Below are 19,960 nucleotides of genomic sequence, written 5' to 3'. Positions count from 1 at the left end.
GCCTGCTGAAGGTCAGTGGGAAGAAAAAAGTTTGGGATGCATTTCTGATGGGAAAGCTGGCCCATCTAAGCTCTGCTGTAAGGTAGAAATACTGATGTGAGTTTGGTTCTGGCTCAGAGATGGGGGGTCTCGTTTATCTGCATGTCACAAAGCTTTCCAAACTGTTTTGTGGTCCTGAACAATGACAGTTCTATGATATTCCATTTCCCTTTATATAAAATCCTTCGCTTATTACTAAGTTATCAGTGTGGATATTTATGACTTGAGATTTGTTCTTTTTCTTTCTTCTTCTTAAGCAAATTTCTGACCTGTGTTTGGTATTGATCTGCCCTTAAAAGTATGATAGAGCACACCAGGCCAAGAAGTCAGGTCCAGGGAGAAACATCTCTCTGTTCAAGGAAGTAGCTGAGGAATTTCCAGAGATGGGCAATGAACTGCTGCACTCACTGGGAATGTGACTTCAAGCATAGGCTGTGCATCCATCATGCATCCACTTCGGCCAGGTTCGAGTCCACATTCCCCACCACACTCAAATAATGCCTCCTGGAAGTGAGCCAGAGGCTTTGCTACAATTGGCAAGTTCATCATCTTTCCTCTGTTTGGGCACTGGCTGCCCAAGGCACAAAGAAAACTCTCTTGTATGCCACAGGAGTGTATAACCTGTACAGGTATCATTGCTGTCTTTTAAGCCCAATGGAAGTAGCTGAAAGAATGGCAGAGCAGGAACCTTACAGGCTGCTGCTGGAGTATGGAGCAGCTCTCTCGCAGGTAGGAACAGGAAACCCTAGCATGCATACAAAACAGGGGCATGATAGACCATTTTGGTGGGAGCAGAGGACTGGTTCTCTCCCCCGCAATCAACCAAGGTTGGGTTTGGAGGTTTTGGCAGCACCACTGGCGTTTGGTTTGCCCCCACTGCATTTTGCCAAGTACAGCCTTTGTCTCTTCTCCACTTCCATTTGCCAGCACACCAGTATCTTTACAGGTAGATGGTGGGACAGGTGGGTTTCAGTCTTTGGTCCCCAAAAGTTGTGCACTTCAGCTCCAAGGCCTTAAGAGCCATTGGCAGCATAGCTGTAATTCCGTCTCCATTTAAAAGGCACATCTTAAAACATGAAGAACAATGCAGAGGATGTAAGACCAGAATACGACTCTTGCTACCAACTCTTCTCCCAACCCCCTCACAAGTACTTCAAGAGTAGTCAAAAGAAACTGGGAAGGTTTTGTTTGGCCATCCCCATGACCATCACTGGGTACATTATGCTAACTTGCAAATATCATCCTGCAAAGCAGAACATTTGTGAAAGCCTCAGCGTGCCTCGACAAAGTGGCGGGACCCAAAGGCATGATGGAAGAGCAGGGCTTGTTCAGCACTTGTCCAGCATCAGCACTGAGCTACATTCATTTATAGGTACACGTCTAGGAAGCAAGGCTGAGGGGAGTTCTCCCTGCCACCCACAGCAATTCAGACACAAAATCTTCTGGAAAGTATGCTCTCTGTATTTGTCTCAGGTACATCTGTGGTACAGGGTTTCATCCGGTATAAATAAAGTATAAAATCTTACAATTTGTTTTGTCATTATTTTAACAAAAATACTAAAAACTTATTAAAACCTGAAATCAAAGTGGGAAGGGAGACTCTAGCAATCACACGGGTTCTGGAAACACTGGTAGAAAGTGATTAAAAACACTCATTCGGCATGATACCCCCACTCCCCCACTGTCGTAGGGCGCTGCTCCAGTGCAGGTGCCCCGGGGAGGATGAGGCTGATCCGTCAGTGGGCCCAGCCAGGCAGAGACCATCTCAAGTCCACACCGAGGCCTTTCTCCTTGCTGGGCCTCAGTACCGTCCGAAGGGGTTGCTGTTCTGCTGGGGCTGTGTATCTGTTTAGACCAAACACAGAGTTAGAACCTGAGAACGTTACAGCGCAGAGTCCAGGACGAGCAATGACATGGCAGGGATGCAGGAGTCCGAGCAGAAACACAACTCATTTGGGGGAAGGGGGTGGGAATGGGCACCCTCCTTGGTGCCAAACTCCCAGAACACAATCCATATTTCTGGTGTACCTACTTGACACAAACCGGTATGCTTCACTGCATGTACTGGGAGTCTCTGGCAAAAGGCAGTAATGTGAATATCATAATGCCCCTATATAAATCAATGGTGCGACCTCATTTGGAATACTGTGTACAGTTCTGGTCACCACACCTTAAAAAGGATATTTTAGCTTTGGAAAAAGTACAGAAAAGGGCAACTTGAATGATAAAAGGGTTGGAAGGAACACTTTCCCTATGGAGAAAGGTTAAAGCGCTTAGGGCTCTTTAGCTTGGAGAAACGACGGCTGAGGGGTGACATGATCGAGGTTTAAAAGATTATGCATGGGATAGAGCAGGTAGAGAAAGAGGTACTTTTCTCCCTTTCTCACAATGCAAGAACTCATGGGGACTCAATGAAATTGCTGAGTGGTCGGGTTAGAATGGATAAAAGGAAGTACTTCTTCATCCGAAGAGTGATTAACACATGGAATTCACTGCCACAGGAGGTGGCAGCGGCTACAAGCATGGACGACTTTAAAAGGGAATTAGATAAGCATATGGAGCAGAGGTCCATCAGTGGCTATTAGCCACAAGGTATAGATAGGGACTCCGGGGCAAGTGATGCTCTGTCTTCTTGGTGCTTGGGGGGGGGGGGTCAACAGTGGGAGGGCTCCTAGTGTCCTGGACCCACTGCTGGACCCCCTGATGGCACCTGGTATTTTTGGCCACTGTGTGACAGAGTGTTGGACTGGATGGGCCTTTGGCTTGATCCAACATTGGCTTCTCTTATGTTCTTATGTGAAGCAGGAGGGGGAAACTGGGACTGACAAACCAAGAAACAGGTAGCTACAAAAAACGAAAACACCCCTCAAGGAAAGGATTGCCATCAGTTGATATGCACCTTTCCCCATGGCATCCTGCTCTCCAGTCTAGCCAAAGCAGCAATGCTCAACTCCCCCAAACCCCTGTCCCTTTGTCTGTCCTGTGGTAGAGGTGAAGGCAGTCTGGAAGTTACCCCACTTCCACCAGTATGTAGCAGGGCACACCTTGCAGCTAACGTGAAGGCCTGGCTACTGATCAGCTGGGGGAATCCATCAAGCCCTGCAAGAGGCCATGAAGGCTGTCGCTAACCAAAGGGGATTTTCCCCTCTATCACAAGGAACTCCCCAATTTATTATTTTTTAAAATATATGTATTTTGAAATCTGCCTTGAGCCCCAGTAAGAAAAGCAGGCAATAAATTAAGTAAGTAAACGTGGGCTTATACTGACTCAGAGGCACCTGGCAAGAGGCAGCAGTTCTGAAAGGGATCAGACAGCACGCCAGCCCCCCCCCCCCACGTCCCTGTCCCAAGGGGGCTAATTTCTTCTGGGGCACAGCCGCATGTCTGCACTAGCCTTGGGAAAGAAGGGTGCCGGCCAAAAGCTGCAGGTACTACACAAAGCCCATTCTGGGTTGGAACGTGACACAGTTGCATGTTGGTGCTGGGGAGGTCTTCCGGTGCATCTCAGCCTGTCTTGTGCGTGTGAACCAAACAGAGTGTGTGCCCACGATTGACCACTGGTGCAGAAAGAGCAAGGGACGGGGGGCTGGCCCAGGGCTGGGTCCTACCTTCAAACCCATGAATGGGGTGGGGGGGAGAGGCCTCACTGGGGACTCTGCTTTGGATCTCTGAAGGCAGCCCTGGCTTTCACTGCCCCCTTTTCCAACCAAGCCTTTCTAAGAGGGTCTTCCCAAGTGGCAGCTCAGCTTCTGTGTCTGCGAAGAAGCCCCTCAGAGTCCCAGCTCCTCCCCCCTGCCCAGTTCACCACTAATGTGGAGAGGGGCTCTGCACCCATGGGTGTTGGGGGAGAAGGGACCCAGCCTTACTGGAAAGCTGCTGCTGGAGCTGCCGGACCAAGGCAGCGGTCTGCTGCTGCTGCTGTGTCTGCTGGAGGCCCTGCCGCTGGAACTGCGCCGAAAAGGGAGAAAAGCTATTAGGGGACACCCTGGGCAGTGAGGAAGGGAGGGCATCAGCTTCATAAAGAGGAGGGAACCAGGGCCCACGCTTACCATAGGCTGCTGAGGAGCGAGCGCCTGCATCCCCAGCCCCGGAGGCTGGCCCTGTGCTTGTGGCTGAGGGACAGCGGGCACCTGGGGCTGCTGCTGGGGTTGCTGCGGAGGAGGTTGTGATGGCTGCTGCTGCTGCTGCTGCTGTTGTTGCTGCTGCTGCTGCTGTTGCTGCTGCTGCTGCTGTTGCTGCAAACAAGGCAAGAGGACAGAATTGGCTAGGCTGCAAAGGCTTCACACTGGTTGCTAGAATCCAGGAAATCTCGCCTCTGAGGAACTGCAGGAGAGGAAGCCATCCCCAGACTCTGGGGGAAGGTCTGTCATTGCAATGAAAAGTGAACACTTTTGGTAGAGCTGAGAGCAAGTGGCGAGGCCACCCCGGATTTCCAGACTGTGCTTTAACCCAAGGCATCCAACTCTATGCGATGACGGCTGCTGGACAGAATCTCTATGTACAAAGGCGGTATTACCTCCAAGCATCTGCCCACTTATCACTGGAAACAGAATACCAGCTTGGACGGACTGACTCTTGCTCTGATCTAGTAAGGCTGGTCTCATGTGCAAGTTGAAGCCGAGAGAGAACGACGCTTCCTCTCACTCGAGCCCCCTTCCCCTTCCCGTGTCAACCTTCATCGAAAAGGGCTATGAAGAAGACTAAGTAGGACAGGAGGCAGGTAGTAGATTAGGGGTTAATAGCTCAGCTCTGCTGAGACCACATTGCATCAAGAGCCAGATTACATTTCAGGCAGCTGCCTCTCAGCTTGTGTTCAGTTCCCGTATAAGAATTTCTTCTGTCAGAACCAGCTCCCATTAATTCCCAAGACCATACAAATAGGGCAGCCTGCCAATGGGTTTTTTAAGTGAGAACAAGCACACAGGTTAATGCCTTCTCCCAGAACAGAAGCGAACAGACGGGGTCAGTACAGCACCAATAATGGTCAGATACCCTTTTGGCCCACTTCTATTTTTAAACTCGTTATATTTATTTTGTTTCCCAGCTATGGAGGAACTCAATAAATAACAAGAAATCAAGACAAAAACCTCAAGAGAAAGAGAGAGAAAGCTCAGCTACACATTACAGCCTGTTCAATAACCAGGAAAACATAGTAGTGCAGGAATGGGAAGAACATTATTATAGCAGCTGAGCACAAAAGCCTGATCCAAATTCAATGTGGTAGGAACCTAAGTGAAAGTCTCCATATGAAGCATCTTCAATTGGATTTCCACAAAAAGGAAAAGATTGGGAGGGACAGAGATGCCTGCTGCAAAATCTAAGATATGCTTTCTTTTTCGCTCTTTCTGTCTCCAGGTACGGATCTGGGTGTAGCTCCTTGACATGCACAGAAAAGCAAGGGCCGAAAGGGCTCTTGGTTCTTAGCCCATGGCTTGCACCCTGTGGCACTGTACAAGCTGGCCCTCTCAATCAAGGACCTGCCCGACATACAGGAGATTATTTTCTGTTGGCTTTATTTAAATGGTACGTTTTTCATCTATTACACTTCAGCTACGTTTTTTCTTGTAAGCAGCTTTGGGCTCCTTCAGAGAGAAAAGTGGCCAATAAATATACTAAGTGATTAATAGGGAACCAACTTCCAAAAGACAAAACTTCAAAAATTAGATTGCAGCTGTAAAGGGGGAAATATATGTTTGGGCTGGAGGTTGGAGCACTGTGGGAAGTCAGAAGGGGTGGGGAAACAGGAGAAAAGGATGTATGATAGCTAAAAATGTGATATATGTTTGACCTATTAATATATCCTAATAAAATTGGTTTGTTTGTTTGTTTGTTTTTTAAAATTAGATTGCAACTTTCATCCTGAAAAATGGTTACCAAATGCCTGGGTGTAGAACCATGGCGATTCCAGGCAAGTTACACCACTGCCTTCCAATGCTCCCTCTAAGCTGTGGAGTCTTGTGAGCAAAAATTCTACTTTGTGAGCTCCTGGCATTAAAGTTGTGAGTCAGCGATTTGGCTACTGCATAAATTAGTTTGCTCTGGAGCCATCCTTCCTGAACGAAGGCAAAAATGTGTGAGCCAGAGGCTAAAAAAATGTGAGCTAGCTCACACTAACTCAGCTTAGAGGGAACACTGCTGCCTTCATCCTCAGGATCTGTGTGGATCTGCAGCACACAGAACAAGCCACACCCAAACAGTGAATCCTAGAATCATTTTCTTTCACTGTCCCTAAAACAAAATTCCCTCTGCACATAGCAAGACTGAGGAACTGGAGAATCTCGAGGCATTTAAAATCCCAGGCCTCTGACACCACTAAACAAGGAGCATTGTTTTGACTATCACAGGATCCTTGTGCCAAGGCCAGAGATTCCAGGAGTTCCTGTGGGAGCAACTGCAGCAGAGAAGTTGCTACCTTTTGGGAGCCAGGCCAAAACACTTCTGTTCACCAAGGCTTTTAGTTAAGAGGCTGACCTTTAATACTATTTTTAGTCTGGAAACTGTTCTTTTAAGTTGTCAGTGACCTGTTTTTATGGTCTATGTTTTTAGGCAGGCTGGGATTTAATTAGTATTTTTTTAATGCTTTGATTTATTATTTTTATTTTGCAAGCCACTTCAAGCAGGTTCCCGAGAGGCAGCATAAACTTCTTTTTCTAAATAAATAAATAAATAAATAAATAAATAAATAAATAAGTAAGAAAGAGGCCAGCCAGACCACACAGGAAGCCCAGGAACACAGGCTATGCCTTGGCTCTTTCTGCCCAACTCACCCTCAGCATCTGCTGCTGTTGCTGCTGCCTCAGATATTGCTGCTGCTGCTGCTGTTGCTGATCTGGCAGGAGCTGGTTGGGCCGAATCCCTGACGGGACACCCTGTGCACTCATATGGTTTATCCCACCCATCATGGGAGTTTGCTGCATCGACTGGTGAGGAAACCTGCACATAGAAATAAGAGGGGAGCATGTGTGACTGGGCCTTGGAGTGGCAAAGGTAAGGTACACCCCATCCTCCCTTGGTTCAAAATCAACCATGCATCCCCCCCTCCAGCCTCTGACAGTACCTCTGTGCTGTGCTGAGGGTGTGTCCATACCCAGGGGCTTGCTGATGCACATATCCACTGGGTCTCTGCATTGGCCTGACGGGGTCAAGGAAGGCAGCATTGGCGCTTGGATGTGTGTTCTGATAGGTCTGGCTTGAGTAGGCAGGGGGGACCATGGTGCTGGACTGGGAGGGGTGTTGCTGGAGGCCAATGTGGGAGACATAAGGAGTATAGCCCTGCAGGAAAGAAAGTAGCATCCTGTATCAAATCACACTTCTTTGCCAACAGAGATGGACTGGGGGGGGGGGCAGGAGGATCCACAATACAAAATGTAAGCTACCAATCAGCTGCATTTATTTATTTACAAGTACAAGCACCACTCTCTGTCCAAACAGGTACTCAAGGCAATGTCTTTCCCCCTTTTTATATGTACACATTTTATTGTCAAAATCAAAGAGGCTTGTTTAATGTGGAAGACTTGTTCATGATAATCTTGATCATCTTATTCTGAACACAAGCAGCAGCTAGAGGGCTTTGTTATTCCAAAAAGTAATAAACGGGGAACACTGAATTGGATGGAAATTGGTTCTCTCTTCTTTTGCATGTGAATAGCCAGTCGAGTTATTTGCAATTTTCCGTCCCTTCCCTCCTGTGCTCAGAATCTCATCAACTCCTCTGTGCTGGGCTGTGAGAATTCTTGCTGCTCAAATTGCATGTATGCGACTCATTCTCTTGACTCAGAGATATTTCTGTATACATAACAAACAGAAATATCAGCGGCTCCAAGTTCAAATTTAAACCCTCAATAAGTCTGTGCTCTCCAATGGGTGGTTTATATTGCACAGGACAGCTGTATGGGGGGGAAAAGACACCTTCTCTACACTTATGACTTATTTGGAGCCATGTACACCCTTGAACAAGCCCTTGCCTAGAACATTCATGCTGTGAGGATGTGAACACAAGCAGGATAGACTTAGACTTGCATCCCCTCTGCAGGACCAATAGCTTTTTTGGGGGGTGGGAGGACTGGAGGCACACAAGAGAAACCAGAGCCAAGGAGGACGAGCATTAATACTGACAGCATCGTCAATCAGACCCCCCCCCCCAGCATACTTTTTGCTCCAGTTCGCTAAGCATCATGGATGAGGCACACCCTCCCTGCACCGGTTTAGTCGTCATGGCTTCCCCCAAAGAACTCTGCAAATTGTTGTTTTCTAAGCATTTTGAGCATTCTTCAGAGGCAGCTAGCTCCTCTTAGGCCTCTTTAAGCTAAGGCAAGTAAACAGACGAGGAACTATGACAAACATGCCACATGACAAGAAACAGACTTTGTCAAGTGAACAAGGAAGCACATTATTGTAGCAACATGAAGTTTAAGCAACCCATCTAAATGTAAAGCAAGAATGGGGATAGTTGATGGGAATCCTAAAAGGTGTCTGCTCCTTTTTTTCAAATATTTGGGCAACCCCATGCCAGTTTCCCCTGAGAAAAATGTCCAAATCTGGTCTAAAGAGGCCAAAGGCCCTGGGTAATGATTTCAGGTAGGAAGGTGGTACGGGATGGACTTCCCAGGCCCTGCCTTAGCTTACCTGCGACGGCTGCACAGCTCCATAGGCCGGGGCTGGAGCCATCTGGCGTACGGGCGGCTGCCCCAGCATCCCCTGGCTCTGCTAGAAAAACAGCAGAGAGGTATGGCTAAGTGAGGGTGGTCCTCCAGACCCTCTTACTCTCTCCCCAAAACTCTTAAACCATCCCCCAAATCTCCCAGAAGCCTTGACAGAGACAATGGGAACATTTTGGTCTGCATTCCCTGCCACCATTAGGAAGCAGCAGGACCAATGATTACTCTTATCTACAATATCCAGTTAGGAGTCCTCACGCTGCATCTGGGAAGGAATCCCTGCGTTCAGCATTCATCTCAGGATGCAGGGATTCCTCCTCCAAATTGGACCTCTCTGATCCCCATGGCTTGCTCCCTTGGCCTCAGCGGCAGAGCAAGGCCAGAGTGACCAGGGAACACGACACTGAATCCTTACCAGCTTGGCCTGCAACTGTTGGCGGAGGAGCTGCCCTTGAGGCGATGGCTGTCTGTAGACACCCGGCTTGTAAGGAGGATCAATTCCCATCATGCCACCCATGCCTGACGGCAAGACCCCAGTGTAGGGGGGGCGGCTCGGAACCACCTTGCCCAGTGTCATGCGAACGGGCCGGTAAGAGGTATCCAACCGAGGGCCACCTGCAGAGAGAAAGAAGAGAACATCAAGAACAACTCACATGTACAACCACCCTAACACAGATATACACTTTCTGGGCAAGGCTGGGGTCTAGAAAGCCCAGCTTTATTTGTTTATTTAATCACTGTGTCCAATAGCAAACTGGCAGGCCCCTGTGTGGATGACAGAAGACATGTAACAAGATCACCAACAGAGAAGGCAGGAGTCTCTAGTTACTTGGAGGATGCTCTTGGTATGCAAAAACCCATGATTTTGTAAACTGATCAAAAGGAAATAAAAACAAAATAGCCGGATGAGGACTGAGCACATGCCAGTAAGCATGAAACATTAAGAACTTGTGCATTTATATACCACTCTCTCCAAAGACAGTTTTGCACATGGAAGTTTTCCATAAAAACAGAAAATGCAATAAAACTTGTGCCAGAAAGTCAACAGGTCTGGAGCCAGGCAGAGGGCAGTCCCTGGCTTATATTTGGATGGGAGACCTCCAAGGAATACCAGGGTTGTGGCATGGAGGCAAGCAAAGGCAAACCACCTGTGAATGTCTCTTGCCTTGAAAACCCTACGGAGTCACCATAAGTCAGCTGTGAGTTGATTGCGCTTTCCACCACTAGAGGGAAGGTGCCACAAAAGAAGAGGTCCTGTCTTTTGTGGCTACCTCAGAGGGTGCCAGCCACACACAGAAGGTCCTCCGAAGAAAATCGCAGCACTCAGGTAAGTTCATGTCAGAGCTGGTGATCGTTTAGATACCCTGGTCCCAGACCTTTCAGGATTTTAACACTAAGAACCTGCACTCTGAATCAAGCCTATAGGAGTGAATAGGCAGACTAGTGAAATTCCTTAAGCACTGGCAAAACAGGATGCATGTAATCAGGATCCGCTGGCAGCTTCTGGGTTACCAGACTTGCAGTAGCATCTAGCCCGGATGTAACCAGAACAGGAAGAACCGCTGTCAAGGCTAACATTTCCAAATAAGATTAAAAGGTTCTACAGCTACAGATGAGACTTGGGTATCCATATGCAGGTGCAGATCTAGAGGCTGCAACCCAGCTCCTTTGGGGGGGGGTACAACTCTGTCTGGAGTAGGATGAAATCCAATTCTGCAACTGGCTTTACCCCTGCCTAACTGCACCCCAGGTGGACTGAACTACAGTTTGCTGGCCTTCATCCAACCCATTACCACCTCCAAGCACTCACCTTTGCATCATACAGACAAATCTGGCTTGCAGAGCACATCGGATTGACAGAAGAGCTAGATTCAAGACCGGCAGCAGAGACCAGCAAGATTTGGGGTATAAGGTCTTGAGAGTCAATGCTCCCTTCATCATATAACTCCTGAAACTATCAGACAGACATTTCCCCAAATCCTTTATTTGCATGACTTATTCTTGTTGAAGCTATGGCAACTTTTGCAACCTCTGGAATCTTTTGATGCAAGCAGAAGGAAGAAAGAGAGTGTGGTGCAGAGGCTGGGTCTGGATGCAGGAAATCAAGGTTCGAATTCTTAAGCAACCACACAGCTCTCTGGTTGGCCCTTCTGAGAAAACCACTCAACCTCATGTGTTGTTAAGATACAAATAAAAGAGATAAAAATCAGAAAGAACCAAATGTTCTGTGGAAATAACAGGCAAGCTATAAAGGGACTGTGGACATCGAAAAGGAAACCAGGGTACTGGAAATGTGAACTCTGCACAAACCAACCAAATAAATGACCATCCAAAACTTGCTTTAAAAAAAGAAAGAAAGAAAAGAAACTCGACGGCTTTGCATGTGCTTTCCCATAATGGTCCATTGCAGCAAGGGACTGTGGTCTATCATGAGTTCTGTGCAACAGTGACTCAGACTGCACAAGTGTTCAGAATGCAAATGTTACAACGTAAGCGTATACAACCTGAACTTAAATGCACCATGCAAAACACCCCTCATCACCCAGAGCTCCATATCACATTCTGCATTGCCCAAAAGTGGATGTGGAACACCCTAAGTCCCCGACTACCTTGCCAAGCTTGCAGCTTGGTGTGGCTTCCAAGGGCAAACCCAATCGTGACTGTAACTGAAGCACTGATGAGATGAGCTTAGTACTCTGGTTCAAAGGAACTCTCAGGCGTTTTCACTCACCTGCTGGCAGAGGCTGGTTCTGGGCATAGAGACCCACCGGCGACTGCCCAAAGGCCAGCCGAGACATAGAGTTCCCAGCCTGATGGTGCAGGAGCTCTGTGGGCATGCCGCCGGCATAGGAGACTCCTCGACTTGTGTTCATCATGTAGTCCTGCAAGGAGAAGGCTCCGTGAGAAAGCAGCATGAGCAGCAGAGGTGCCCAAAGGAGCCAGATCAAGAATGGCAATGATGGAAGGGAAGGCAAGCAAGTATGCAGGTGAGCCAGGGGCAATCCTCATGACTGAGAGCAAGCTGGCCAAGGGTAACGTACCACCCATCCAGAATTATGACGACTTCATTTTTTAAAAAAAGCATTCAAGGACTGAACTCGAGTCTAAAGTGAGTTCAAAGAGAAGGAAAGAATGGCTGGGTAACGCAGGAACCTTCAGATCACATCACTCTTGTCTCAGTGTGAGGTTTTTAAGTTGCCCCCTCATATGCAGAGGCAGATGTGAGCACGGATATCCTGCAAAACACAAGTGCCCTGCAAGGAACACATGAAAGTATGGCCTGGCCCCACAGCTACAGCATCTTCGAACTCTTGGGCTACGAAGCAGTTGTTGAACACAGTGGCCAACAAGTCTGAAGGGGGGGGGGGGGGGAGGCAGGTGTACGGCTACAATGTGGCTGTTTTTTTGAGGGCTGCTGAGCCTTGTTGGTTCTAGCAAGATTGGGATCTGGTGTGACAATGGCCCCCTCACCTCATTCTTGCTGGCAGTTTGGGCCCGTTTCTTGTTCTTGCTTGGCTTCTTCTTGGGCTCTGCGGAGGAGTTGGCAGAGTTGGTGCTGGCCTTCTCCACCTTGACTGGCTCCAGTGCCTTCTTCTCTGGCTCCAGGGCCACAGGTGTGGGGGGCTCTTCCTCCTCAGGGGGCAAAGGCAGTGGCTCCAGGTAATAGCTGCGGGGTTTAGGCTTCAAATGGGTGTGATACAGCAGCAGCCTCTGTTGCTCTTCAAAGCGAGACACCTTGCGATCCACCCGCACTGTCCCAAACCAACCCCAAGACAGTGGGGCAGAGTGCTTCAGGCCTTCAAAAAGGTCCCAGGGGGAAATCTTCTGCTTGGTGGAGACCTGCAAACCCTGGGAATGAGGAAAGGAAGAAGACACAAAGATCAGCCAGGAGCATCCGGGAACGACAGCAAGAGCCTGTTCCCCCTTGCTCCTGGGGACCATCCCTTCCTCACCAGTCCACGGAAACTGCCCTGCATCATCACTGGGCCTTCTTCACTCTCCTAAGGACTTTAGCACGAGTCTGTTTATTTCTATGATGTCTACTCCCATCCAGCCAGACCCCTGGGCCATTCTTCCTGCAGCTAAAAATGGGACAACATATACATTGGACAGGACACAGGGCTGCCAGGACTACTTGCCTCCTTCTTGAAAATGGAGTCGAAGCCAGCGATCTTGTTGCCTTTGGTGTCAATGAGGGATCCCTGAGGCTCACAGGTGATCACATCCCGAGTCTGCTTGGGCAGGGGAAGCAGTTGGCGCACCTTCTCCAGACTGTCTGACTGACGGTCACCCAGCTCCTTCTGCAGAGGAAAAGAGGCTTTTGGAGGTGGGGAGGCTTTTGGGGGGAGAAAGGTGCTTCCTTTCATATTAAAAGCCAGCACATCTCCCTGCATGTGGATTGACAAAGGGGACCAAAGGTTCATTTAATCCATGTCCTACTAAAAGAAAGGACTCCTCCATTCACTCTTCTGGGAAAAAGCTGGGGTGTGGGAGGAATCAGTTCCTTTTCCTCTGACTTGCCAAAGAGGAATAAGCGTGCAAAAAATCACATACAAAGCAGCTCAGTGTGCATAATGCAAACACTTCTCAACTCCTTTCCCTTACCCGGAGCTTCTTGACAAGGTTCATGTAGGCGCGCTTGTTCTCTTCCATGCTGCCTTGTGAGATGCTGGACATGTCTGCAGCCAGTGTGCCATTGATGAGGACACTCAGCATGTCCAAGACTGTGGTGAAGAGCTCGCTGCACGATTAGAGCGAGGAAAAAGCAGGGAGGGAAGGTCAGTCAAGAGAGGGCTCTGAGGTCCCTGTGCCCCAGTCCTGGTCTTTTCAAAAGGCAGGGAAGCTGCCAGCCCCACACAGTCCATCCATGTCATAGTCCCAACACAGGGCCGAGAAAGGCAGGGGCTCCTCCAAGGACCAAGCCCTCAACCCTCCCATCTTTAGCACCAAGATCAGCAGCTCATGTGTCCCTTTGACAGAGCTCTTCTGCCCAGGTCCTCCTGCCTGACAGGGACAGCTTTCATCTTCAACATCTCCACTGTCATATAGTACTCAAAGTGAACCTGCAGGTTCCCACAGACACTTCCCATAGCCCAGCATGCCTGGGAGGTGGCCACACCAAGCAGGATCATTCCTTTACAGCTGCTAAGGAGTGTGGGTAACTGCTATGGGGAAGACTGGGAGGGGGTAGCAGAGCGGTTGCTCCTCTCCCCAAACACTCACTTGTTGGACTGCATGTCAACAGTGCCACTGCTGATGATGTCCAGGAGAAGCACAGCCCACTCGGTGGTCTGCTGGGTACTGCGCTGCACCGTGTCAAACATGCCCCCCACCTGGCAAGAGGGGAAGAAGAAGAAGCCAGTGAAAGGAGAGGCAACAGCTGGAGGCTGGAGCCAGCTTAATGAGAGCAAGTTCAGTAGGAAACCTGGACAGGTAGACAGGGTGAGATGGGACTTCCCTCCTTAGTGAAGCCCAGCGCAGTATCTTTTGTGGCAGCACCCTAGCGCAGGAGAGACTGACACCCCATCTCCCCTAGTTCATCAGCTACTCACCAGATTAAGTCGCAGTTTTAGGGCTTCATGCATTAGCTGCTTGGCCTTGCAGTCATCCTGGTATTGGTCTTCTCGCCAGTTGGTCACAATCTAGAGAACAGTGAAGAGACAGAAGCCTGACAGTTGACCCCTTCATGGCTGGGATCACGCCCTACGGACGCCCAGCCCTGTTCTCTCACAAGATACAGAGCTTGTGCCCAGAAAGGGTCAGAGCAATACCAATGTCCTTTGCACACCCCTGTAACTGGATTTGGGAAACAACACACGGATCTTCAGGGCTCTAAGCGCTGCATTCTGTTCAAATAATGCCCAGGCTCAGTCCTGGGCTTGATGACCTAACAGCAAGTGGGACAATGCTTCTGAAGACAGCCAAACTACCTCTCTCGTATGACCAGGTAAACACTTCACCAAATACACAACTGGGAATTCACAGGGTGTCCAGGGCATATGCCCAGCATCTCAGTTTAGAAGTCAACCCCCCCTTCAGTTTATCTGCTACCCTAAGAGACCTCCTTAAACTTTGGTATGACCAGAAAGCCTACCTGTTGGACCTGGCTGTACAAGGAGGTGAGGAGGCCTTCCCGCTGCTCATCCTGGCCTTTCAGACATGTCAGTACCAGGGACAGGAAAGGCTGCTGGCTCAGCAGGGACATACTGCAAGTGAAAGGGGAGGTACATGAGCAGCGTTGGGCATTGGCTGAGAGGAGATGCCTCTCCACCCACCCTCTTTCTCTGACCACCCCCTTCTCTGCATCCCTCACCTTTTCTGCTTCTGGCGGTCTCGCTCTTTGCGAGACGAGGAGCCCAGGTGTTGCCCTTTCTCCAACTCATCCCCTGCAGCTTTCAGGACGTAGCCTTGCACTGAGGTGGGGAGCTTGGCAATGAGAGGGGCCACGAGCCACACGCCAGATCTCTCCAGGGAGCTGGGGGCCGGCAGACAGGAGAGAAGTGTCAACCTATTCCCAAGACCCTGCAAACATCCTCCCCCTCCAGCCCCCACCCTGCACTTTTGCACACCCTGACCTGAGGATGGGCTTGGCTTTGGTGCTAGGTGGCACCACGCTGGTAGAGCTGGCGATGCTGACAATGCCGTTGCTGGCGGAGTTGGTCTCGGCTGACTGCTGGAACACCTCTATGGTTGCCTTGGCAATATTCTCCAGCAGAGAATTCATTTCCTGCTACAAAAGGGCAGAGCGCATATTTGGACACTCAGACCCACTCGCCCAAACTTGGCACCTGCCCCCTGCCCAGGCTCTGTATCCCGAGTCGGTGTCCAGTACTTGCTTCTCAGCAAAGCCCTTTTGGGCCAGCAATCTCCAGACATACCAGAGAGGTAGCCATAAAAAGTACTTAGCCCAAGCTTGTCCTGCTCCAAACACTGCATGTTTGCTTACATTGTTTGCTGTCTGCTTGATCATGAGCTGAAGCTCGAGCAGTGACTGCCGCATTGTCCACTGGTCCAGGTTCTGCAACATGCACAGACAAGTCACCGTCAGCCATCCATCTGCTGCAGGCACGACATCGGTTCATGTCTCTCCTCCACTCACCAGAGTGTGAACTGGAATTTCCTGGTACCCTTCAAGGTTTCACCCAGACCAAACCAGACCTCCCCCGTGGTCCATTCTTCCACCTAATCTTCTGGCCTTCGCCATCAATCCCCACAACAGGCACAGTGCAAAACATATCTCTTTCATGCAAAAAGGTTATTATCATTTAATGTAGATTTTTAAAGCATTTGTGCTGAATTGAAGCCAAATTCTGTAGCTTGCATAACTTATACATACTAGGCAAAGATTAATTTATTTAATTACTTTGCATGTTTATTCTACTTATGCTTGTTTTTTGGGGTGGGAGGCAAAGAGCTATGCCAGAGTGCTGAACTCCCTGCCCTCCCATCACACCCTTGATATCGTATTCAGGGCCTTTTCCAAAACTATTTCCCAGCAAACTTTCAAACTTATCTCCAAAGCCTGGAGGACTCTTGTCTCTCAAGAAGCTGAATTCTTTAGTCAGTGCCAATCCAGAGCAGAGTGACATGAATTACAAAATACACACATCCACACATTAAAACAAACCCTTCCCCACGGGATAAACTTCCCCAGAAACCAACATCTGAAGGAGAAACTCCAGTGACTCAGGACCTGTAAAATGCGCTTGATCCTCTGCCGCTGGGGGTTCTCTCCTTCCTCATTGTCAAGCAACCGGTGTGGGTAACAGATTAGCTGCATCAGCCTCTGGGCCTGCGTGCTGCTCAGGACAGGATCCTGCAGGTCATTGCTGTCTTCACAAAGAGATTTCAGGCATCTCTCACCTACCCACTCCTGCACGCAAAGAAGGCACACAGGTAAGGAGACACACAGGTATGATGGTACCCAGATCAACCTGGGAGACTCTGGGCCTACAATGTTCCCTCTGCAAATCCTAGAACCTGCCCAGCCTCTTCTGAAGTCTGCACTGGCTGCTGCTTCACATGGAGAGAGGCATGCTGAGATGACAGCAGAACCCACTGAGGACTAACCTGTGGATAGGAAGGTAACATACTTTGGAGGCCCATTTAAAGACATACCAGGCCTCACTCTAGCTTTGGACTACATCAGTAGCTTAAGCATCAACCTGCCCTACATACATCAGTGAATCAAGCAGGTTACCAAAACCATGCAGCCAGCAGCCTTGTAACATGTTCCACCTGGCCTAACCGCTGCATTGGCTGGATTAAAGACAGAAAGGACCCGTCTCCCCTCTCTCTCTCTCCAGCCATAAAAGCAGACATATTCCCCAGGATAAGAGTTTATACAATGAAAAGCAACAATATGGGGGGAGGGGGAGAGCAGTGCCCTGCTCCACTCACTTCCAGATGTTTAACACGTATCCTCAGAGATGCCAAACACAGTCTTAGAGTTCCAGCTGCAGTACCATCACATGAAAAGACAGAGGCACAAAGCCCAGCATGCTCACCTGCTGGCAGATGCTCCTTAGGACATACTTGGCATAAACATCCAGGCTGGCTGTCTCTATGGAAACCATCCTGCTTGCAGGCTTCTTGTCATCTTCCATGAGGTCATCCACCCCTCCCGGATGGGAAAAACCAGACCCCTTTAGTTCAGCATCCCCTGCAACCAGAACTCAGGGTCACTCAGAGCAGCGACCTACTCGTCTGCATCCCTAGACTAGGCAGGACAGGAGAGTCAAATATCACCCACTCCCATCCCCATCCAGGGCCTCCCCACGCTTGCTGGTCTGTCCAGGCACGTACCCAGCACAAAGACAGCTTTCAAGACAGCAAAGACAGCACCATCCACAATCCGATTCTGGGAAGCAGCCAGCAAGTGTCGATCACAGGAGGAGCGGATGCCCACTGAAGGCTTGCCTACAGGGTGGCCAGAAAGAAAAGAAGCCAGGAAATGCTGACTGTGCAATGGCAGAAGGTCCAACCCAAGCAACAAAGGTATCCAATAACAACACACTTGGGGGCAGCTGGTAAGCAAGGGAGCAGTCTAGACGCTGGTCAGATCCAGCTGTGGTGCTCAGCATCCCAAGGATCTCACATGCTGAGAGCTAAAGAAAGCCCGTCTGCATCTACTCCCAGCATCAGGTCTCCAGCAGCCGCCAGCCAGCTGCCCCTGGAAAGTCCTCAAGCGGGGCAGGAAGGCAATGGTCCTCCTTTGTGTGTGCCCACCACCACCACCACCACCACCGCATTTGATATTCACAGGCTAAACAAAGGTTTTATTTGGCTATCATGTCTCAGAGCCACTGGCAGAACTCTCCTCTATGGGCTCGGCTTAGCTAAAGGTCATCTAAACCAGCGGCCATCATAGCATCATACAGCAGTGAATTCCATGACACTAAATGCACACTGAGTGGCTGTGAAGAAACACCGCATGGCGACCCTGGAGGAGAAGGCAGATCAGTGCCTGACCCTCCACTAGAGAAAGAAACTGGTTAAACTAGATTGGGAAGGAGGCTGCAACTGGTTTGGGGAAACCATTGATGGAGTAGCAGGGACGCTAGCAGCTGGAGCTCTATCCACACCAGGAGACAGAAGTATAAATGGTGGAGGTGGTATGAAAGGGGTAGAGAGGAATGCTTTGCCCTGACAAAGTGGAGAGGGAGAGAAAGACAGGCTGGCAGCAGGAGGTCTACAGACCAACCGAGCCCTGGGAAGCATAACTGGAGCCAGCGGCATGAGGACAGACCCAGCAGAGCATGCTGGTAGACAGTGGCCACTTACTGCTATCCTGCTGGCATGGGTTCAGCTGTGGGGTCTTGAAAAGATGCAGCAGGATCCGGCACGTCAGACGGGCTCCAGGCTCAGAGTCCTGCTCACTGCAGGCTGCAGACAGAAAGGCAAAGGCACTGGTAGCAACTGATTTGAGCAATTCTGCACTTTCGGGCTGGGCCAGGCCCTTGCCACAGGACAGCCTGCAGAGCCTGAAGGAGGCCCTCTTTGGCCCCCCTTTCCCCTACAAGGGTCCAGCATCTCGAGGCTGCCACTCACCAGCATTGAGCAGCGAGGGGATGGCAGCACAGCGGATCAGGTCCTCGAGAAGAAGACACTGGCGAGCAATGAGAATGGCCACAAACGTGGCAAGGGAATCGTGGAAAGACAGATCACTCACCTGCCAAAACGGAGGAAGAGAAGAAGGGCACTGCTGTTAAAACAAAGACAGTATCACTCCCCTGGAAGTAGCATTTTTCAACGGTGGCAGGGAAACAGTGCCAAAAAGCAACAACCCTCCTTTGGGTTGGAGAGGAGGTGCCCACCATGTCACTGGAATCTTAAGCCAAGTGAGGAAGGCTCTACATAGATGAGGGAGAGGAGCCTCCCTCGCCTCGTTCGAGCCGCCACTCACGGAAAAGTGAGCTAGAAAAGGGACTTTCTGAAGAGACACCCCCTCCACTTCCCCCTTTTGTTTGATAATTTATAATCATTTTAGTTCTTCTTTCAGGGGGTTGGGAGGCTCTGCTGACAGTCCCCAATAACTGCGTTCATCAACTGCGTCTTACTTTTCTGGACATTAATTACTAGGGTGAGAGAAGGAGAATACAAAGTGAGGCCTCGTTTACTCCACACCCCAGAATATTTTATTTTTTTTCTTCTGTGTGTTTTTTTTTGGAGTGCTATGTATGTAAAATGTATTAAATAAACTTATACAAAAAAACAAAACAAAAACAAAGTGAAGCCTTAATGGGGGTCTGCACAGGAGACAGACGACATGGCTTATTGGGAGGACTTCCATCTCTAGTATGCAGGAAGGCTGCAAGAATTTAGGCCCAAGTGCTAGGAACACAAGGCAGGAAAGGCTGACATTTCTGGCTGAGCCAGGGAACTGTTCAGTGGAACTAATCATTCCTCAGATGGGAACTTTCCTCAAACAAACATGGTCAACCTAATCCTTGGCTTCCTATGCCACCTCTCCAGGCTTATAGGGGAGCGATGGCACAGAGGATTTATCCTCTGGTTAACATGTGAACTGAACAGAGTTGCTGTCAGTTCTAGCCCGCGCTGGTGTGAGCTACCAGCCTTGTCCCCAGCTCGCTGTCCACCCAGTGGTTTGAAAGCTTCAGCGAGTAGATAAAATGGGTACCAGTCCTTAGAGAGGGTGGGCACACTGAACCCCCATAGGGGAGGTGTTAGCTGGCGAATGGAATGTCCAGCTCGGAAGCTCGGAAGCCTGGAAAAAAGACCTCTTCGGCATCAAGAAGCCTGTA

The 19,960-nt window shown here is 49.6% G+C and overlaps 1 protein-coding gene across 1 annotated transcript in view; it reads right to left on the bottom strand.

Moving 5' to 3' along the window:
- Positions 1 to 1,497: 1,497 nt before the first annotated feature.
- The window catches only part of MED12 (mediator complex subunit 12), a 35,361-nt gene continuing 16,898 nt past the window's right edge, over positions 1,498 to 19,960 (bottom strand). The window contains exons 23-44 of the mRNA XM_015408928.1: positions 18,747 to 18,867; positions 18,480 to 18,581; positions 17,502 to 17,615; positions 17,204 to 17,358; positions 16,390 to 16,569; positions 15,643 to 15,714; positions 15,272 to 15,426; positions 15,010 to 15,171; positions 14,791 to 14,902; positions 14,249 to 14,338; positions 13,920 to 14,029; positions 13,302 to 13,437; positions 12,836 to 12,997; positions 12,168 to 12,545; positions 11,428 to 11,578; positions 9,112 to 9,311; positions 8,665 to 8,745; positions 7,097 to 7,311; positions 6,807 to 6,972; positions 4,089 to 4,274; positions 3,906 to 3,987; positions 1,498 to 1,884 (exon numbers count right to left, since the gene is read on the bottom strand). Of these exons, the coding sequence (XP_015264414.1) occupies positions 1,841 to 1,884; positions 3,906 to 3,987; positions 4,089 to 4,274; positions 6,807 to 6,972; positions 7,097 to 7,311; positions 8,665 to 8,745; positions 9,112 to 9,311; positions 11,428 to 11,578; positions 12,168 to 12,545; positions 12,836 to 12,997; positions 13,302 to 13,437; positions 13,920 to 14,029; positions 14,249 to 14,338; positions 14,791 to 14,902; positions 15,010 to 15,171; positions 15,272 to 15,426; positions 15,643 to 15,714; positions 16,390 to 16,569; positions 17,204 to 17,358; positions 17,502 to 17,615; positions 18,480 to 18,581; positions 18,747 to 18,867 (3,174 nt within the window). The 3' untranslated portion in view covers positions 1,498 to 1,840. The remainder of the gene's footprint in view (positions 1,885 to 3,905; positions 3,988 to 4,088; positions 4,275 to 6,806; positions 6,973 to 7,096; positions 7,312 to 8,664; positions 8,746 to 9,111; positions 9,312 to 11,427; positions 11,579 to 12,167; positions 12,546 to 12,835; positions 12,998 to 13,301; positions 13,438 to 13,919; positions 14,030 to 14,248; positions 14,339 to 14,790; positions 14,903 to 15,009; positions 15,172 to 15,271; positions 15,427 to 15,642; positions 15,715 to 16,389; positions 16,570 to 17,203; positions 17,359 to 17,501; positions 17,616 to 18,479; positions 18,582 to 18,746; positions 18,868 to 19,960) is intronic.

The sequence above is a fragment of the Gekko japonicus genome, unplaced genomic scaffold (genome assembly GCF_001447785.1).
Source record: "Gekko japonicus isolate JY-2015 unplaced genomic scaffold, Gekko_japonicus_V1.1 scaffold19, whole genome shotgun sequence".
Lineage (NCBI taxonomy): Eukaryota > Metazoa > Chordata > Lepidosauria > Squamata > Gekkonidae > Gekko > Gekko japonicus.
This window is presented reverse-complemented; position numbering and strand designations above follow the sequence as displayed.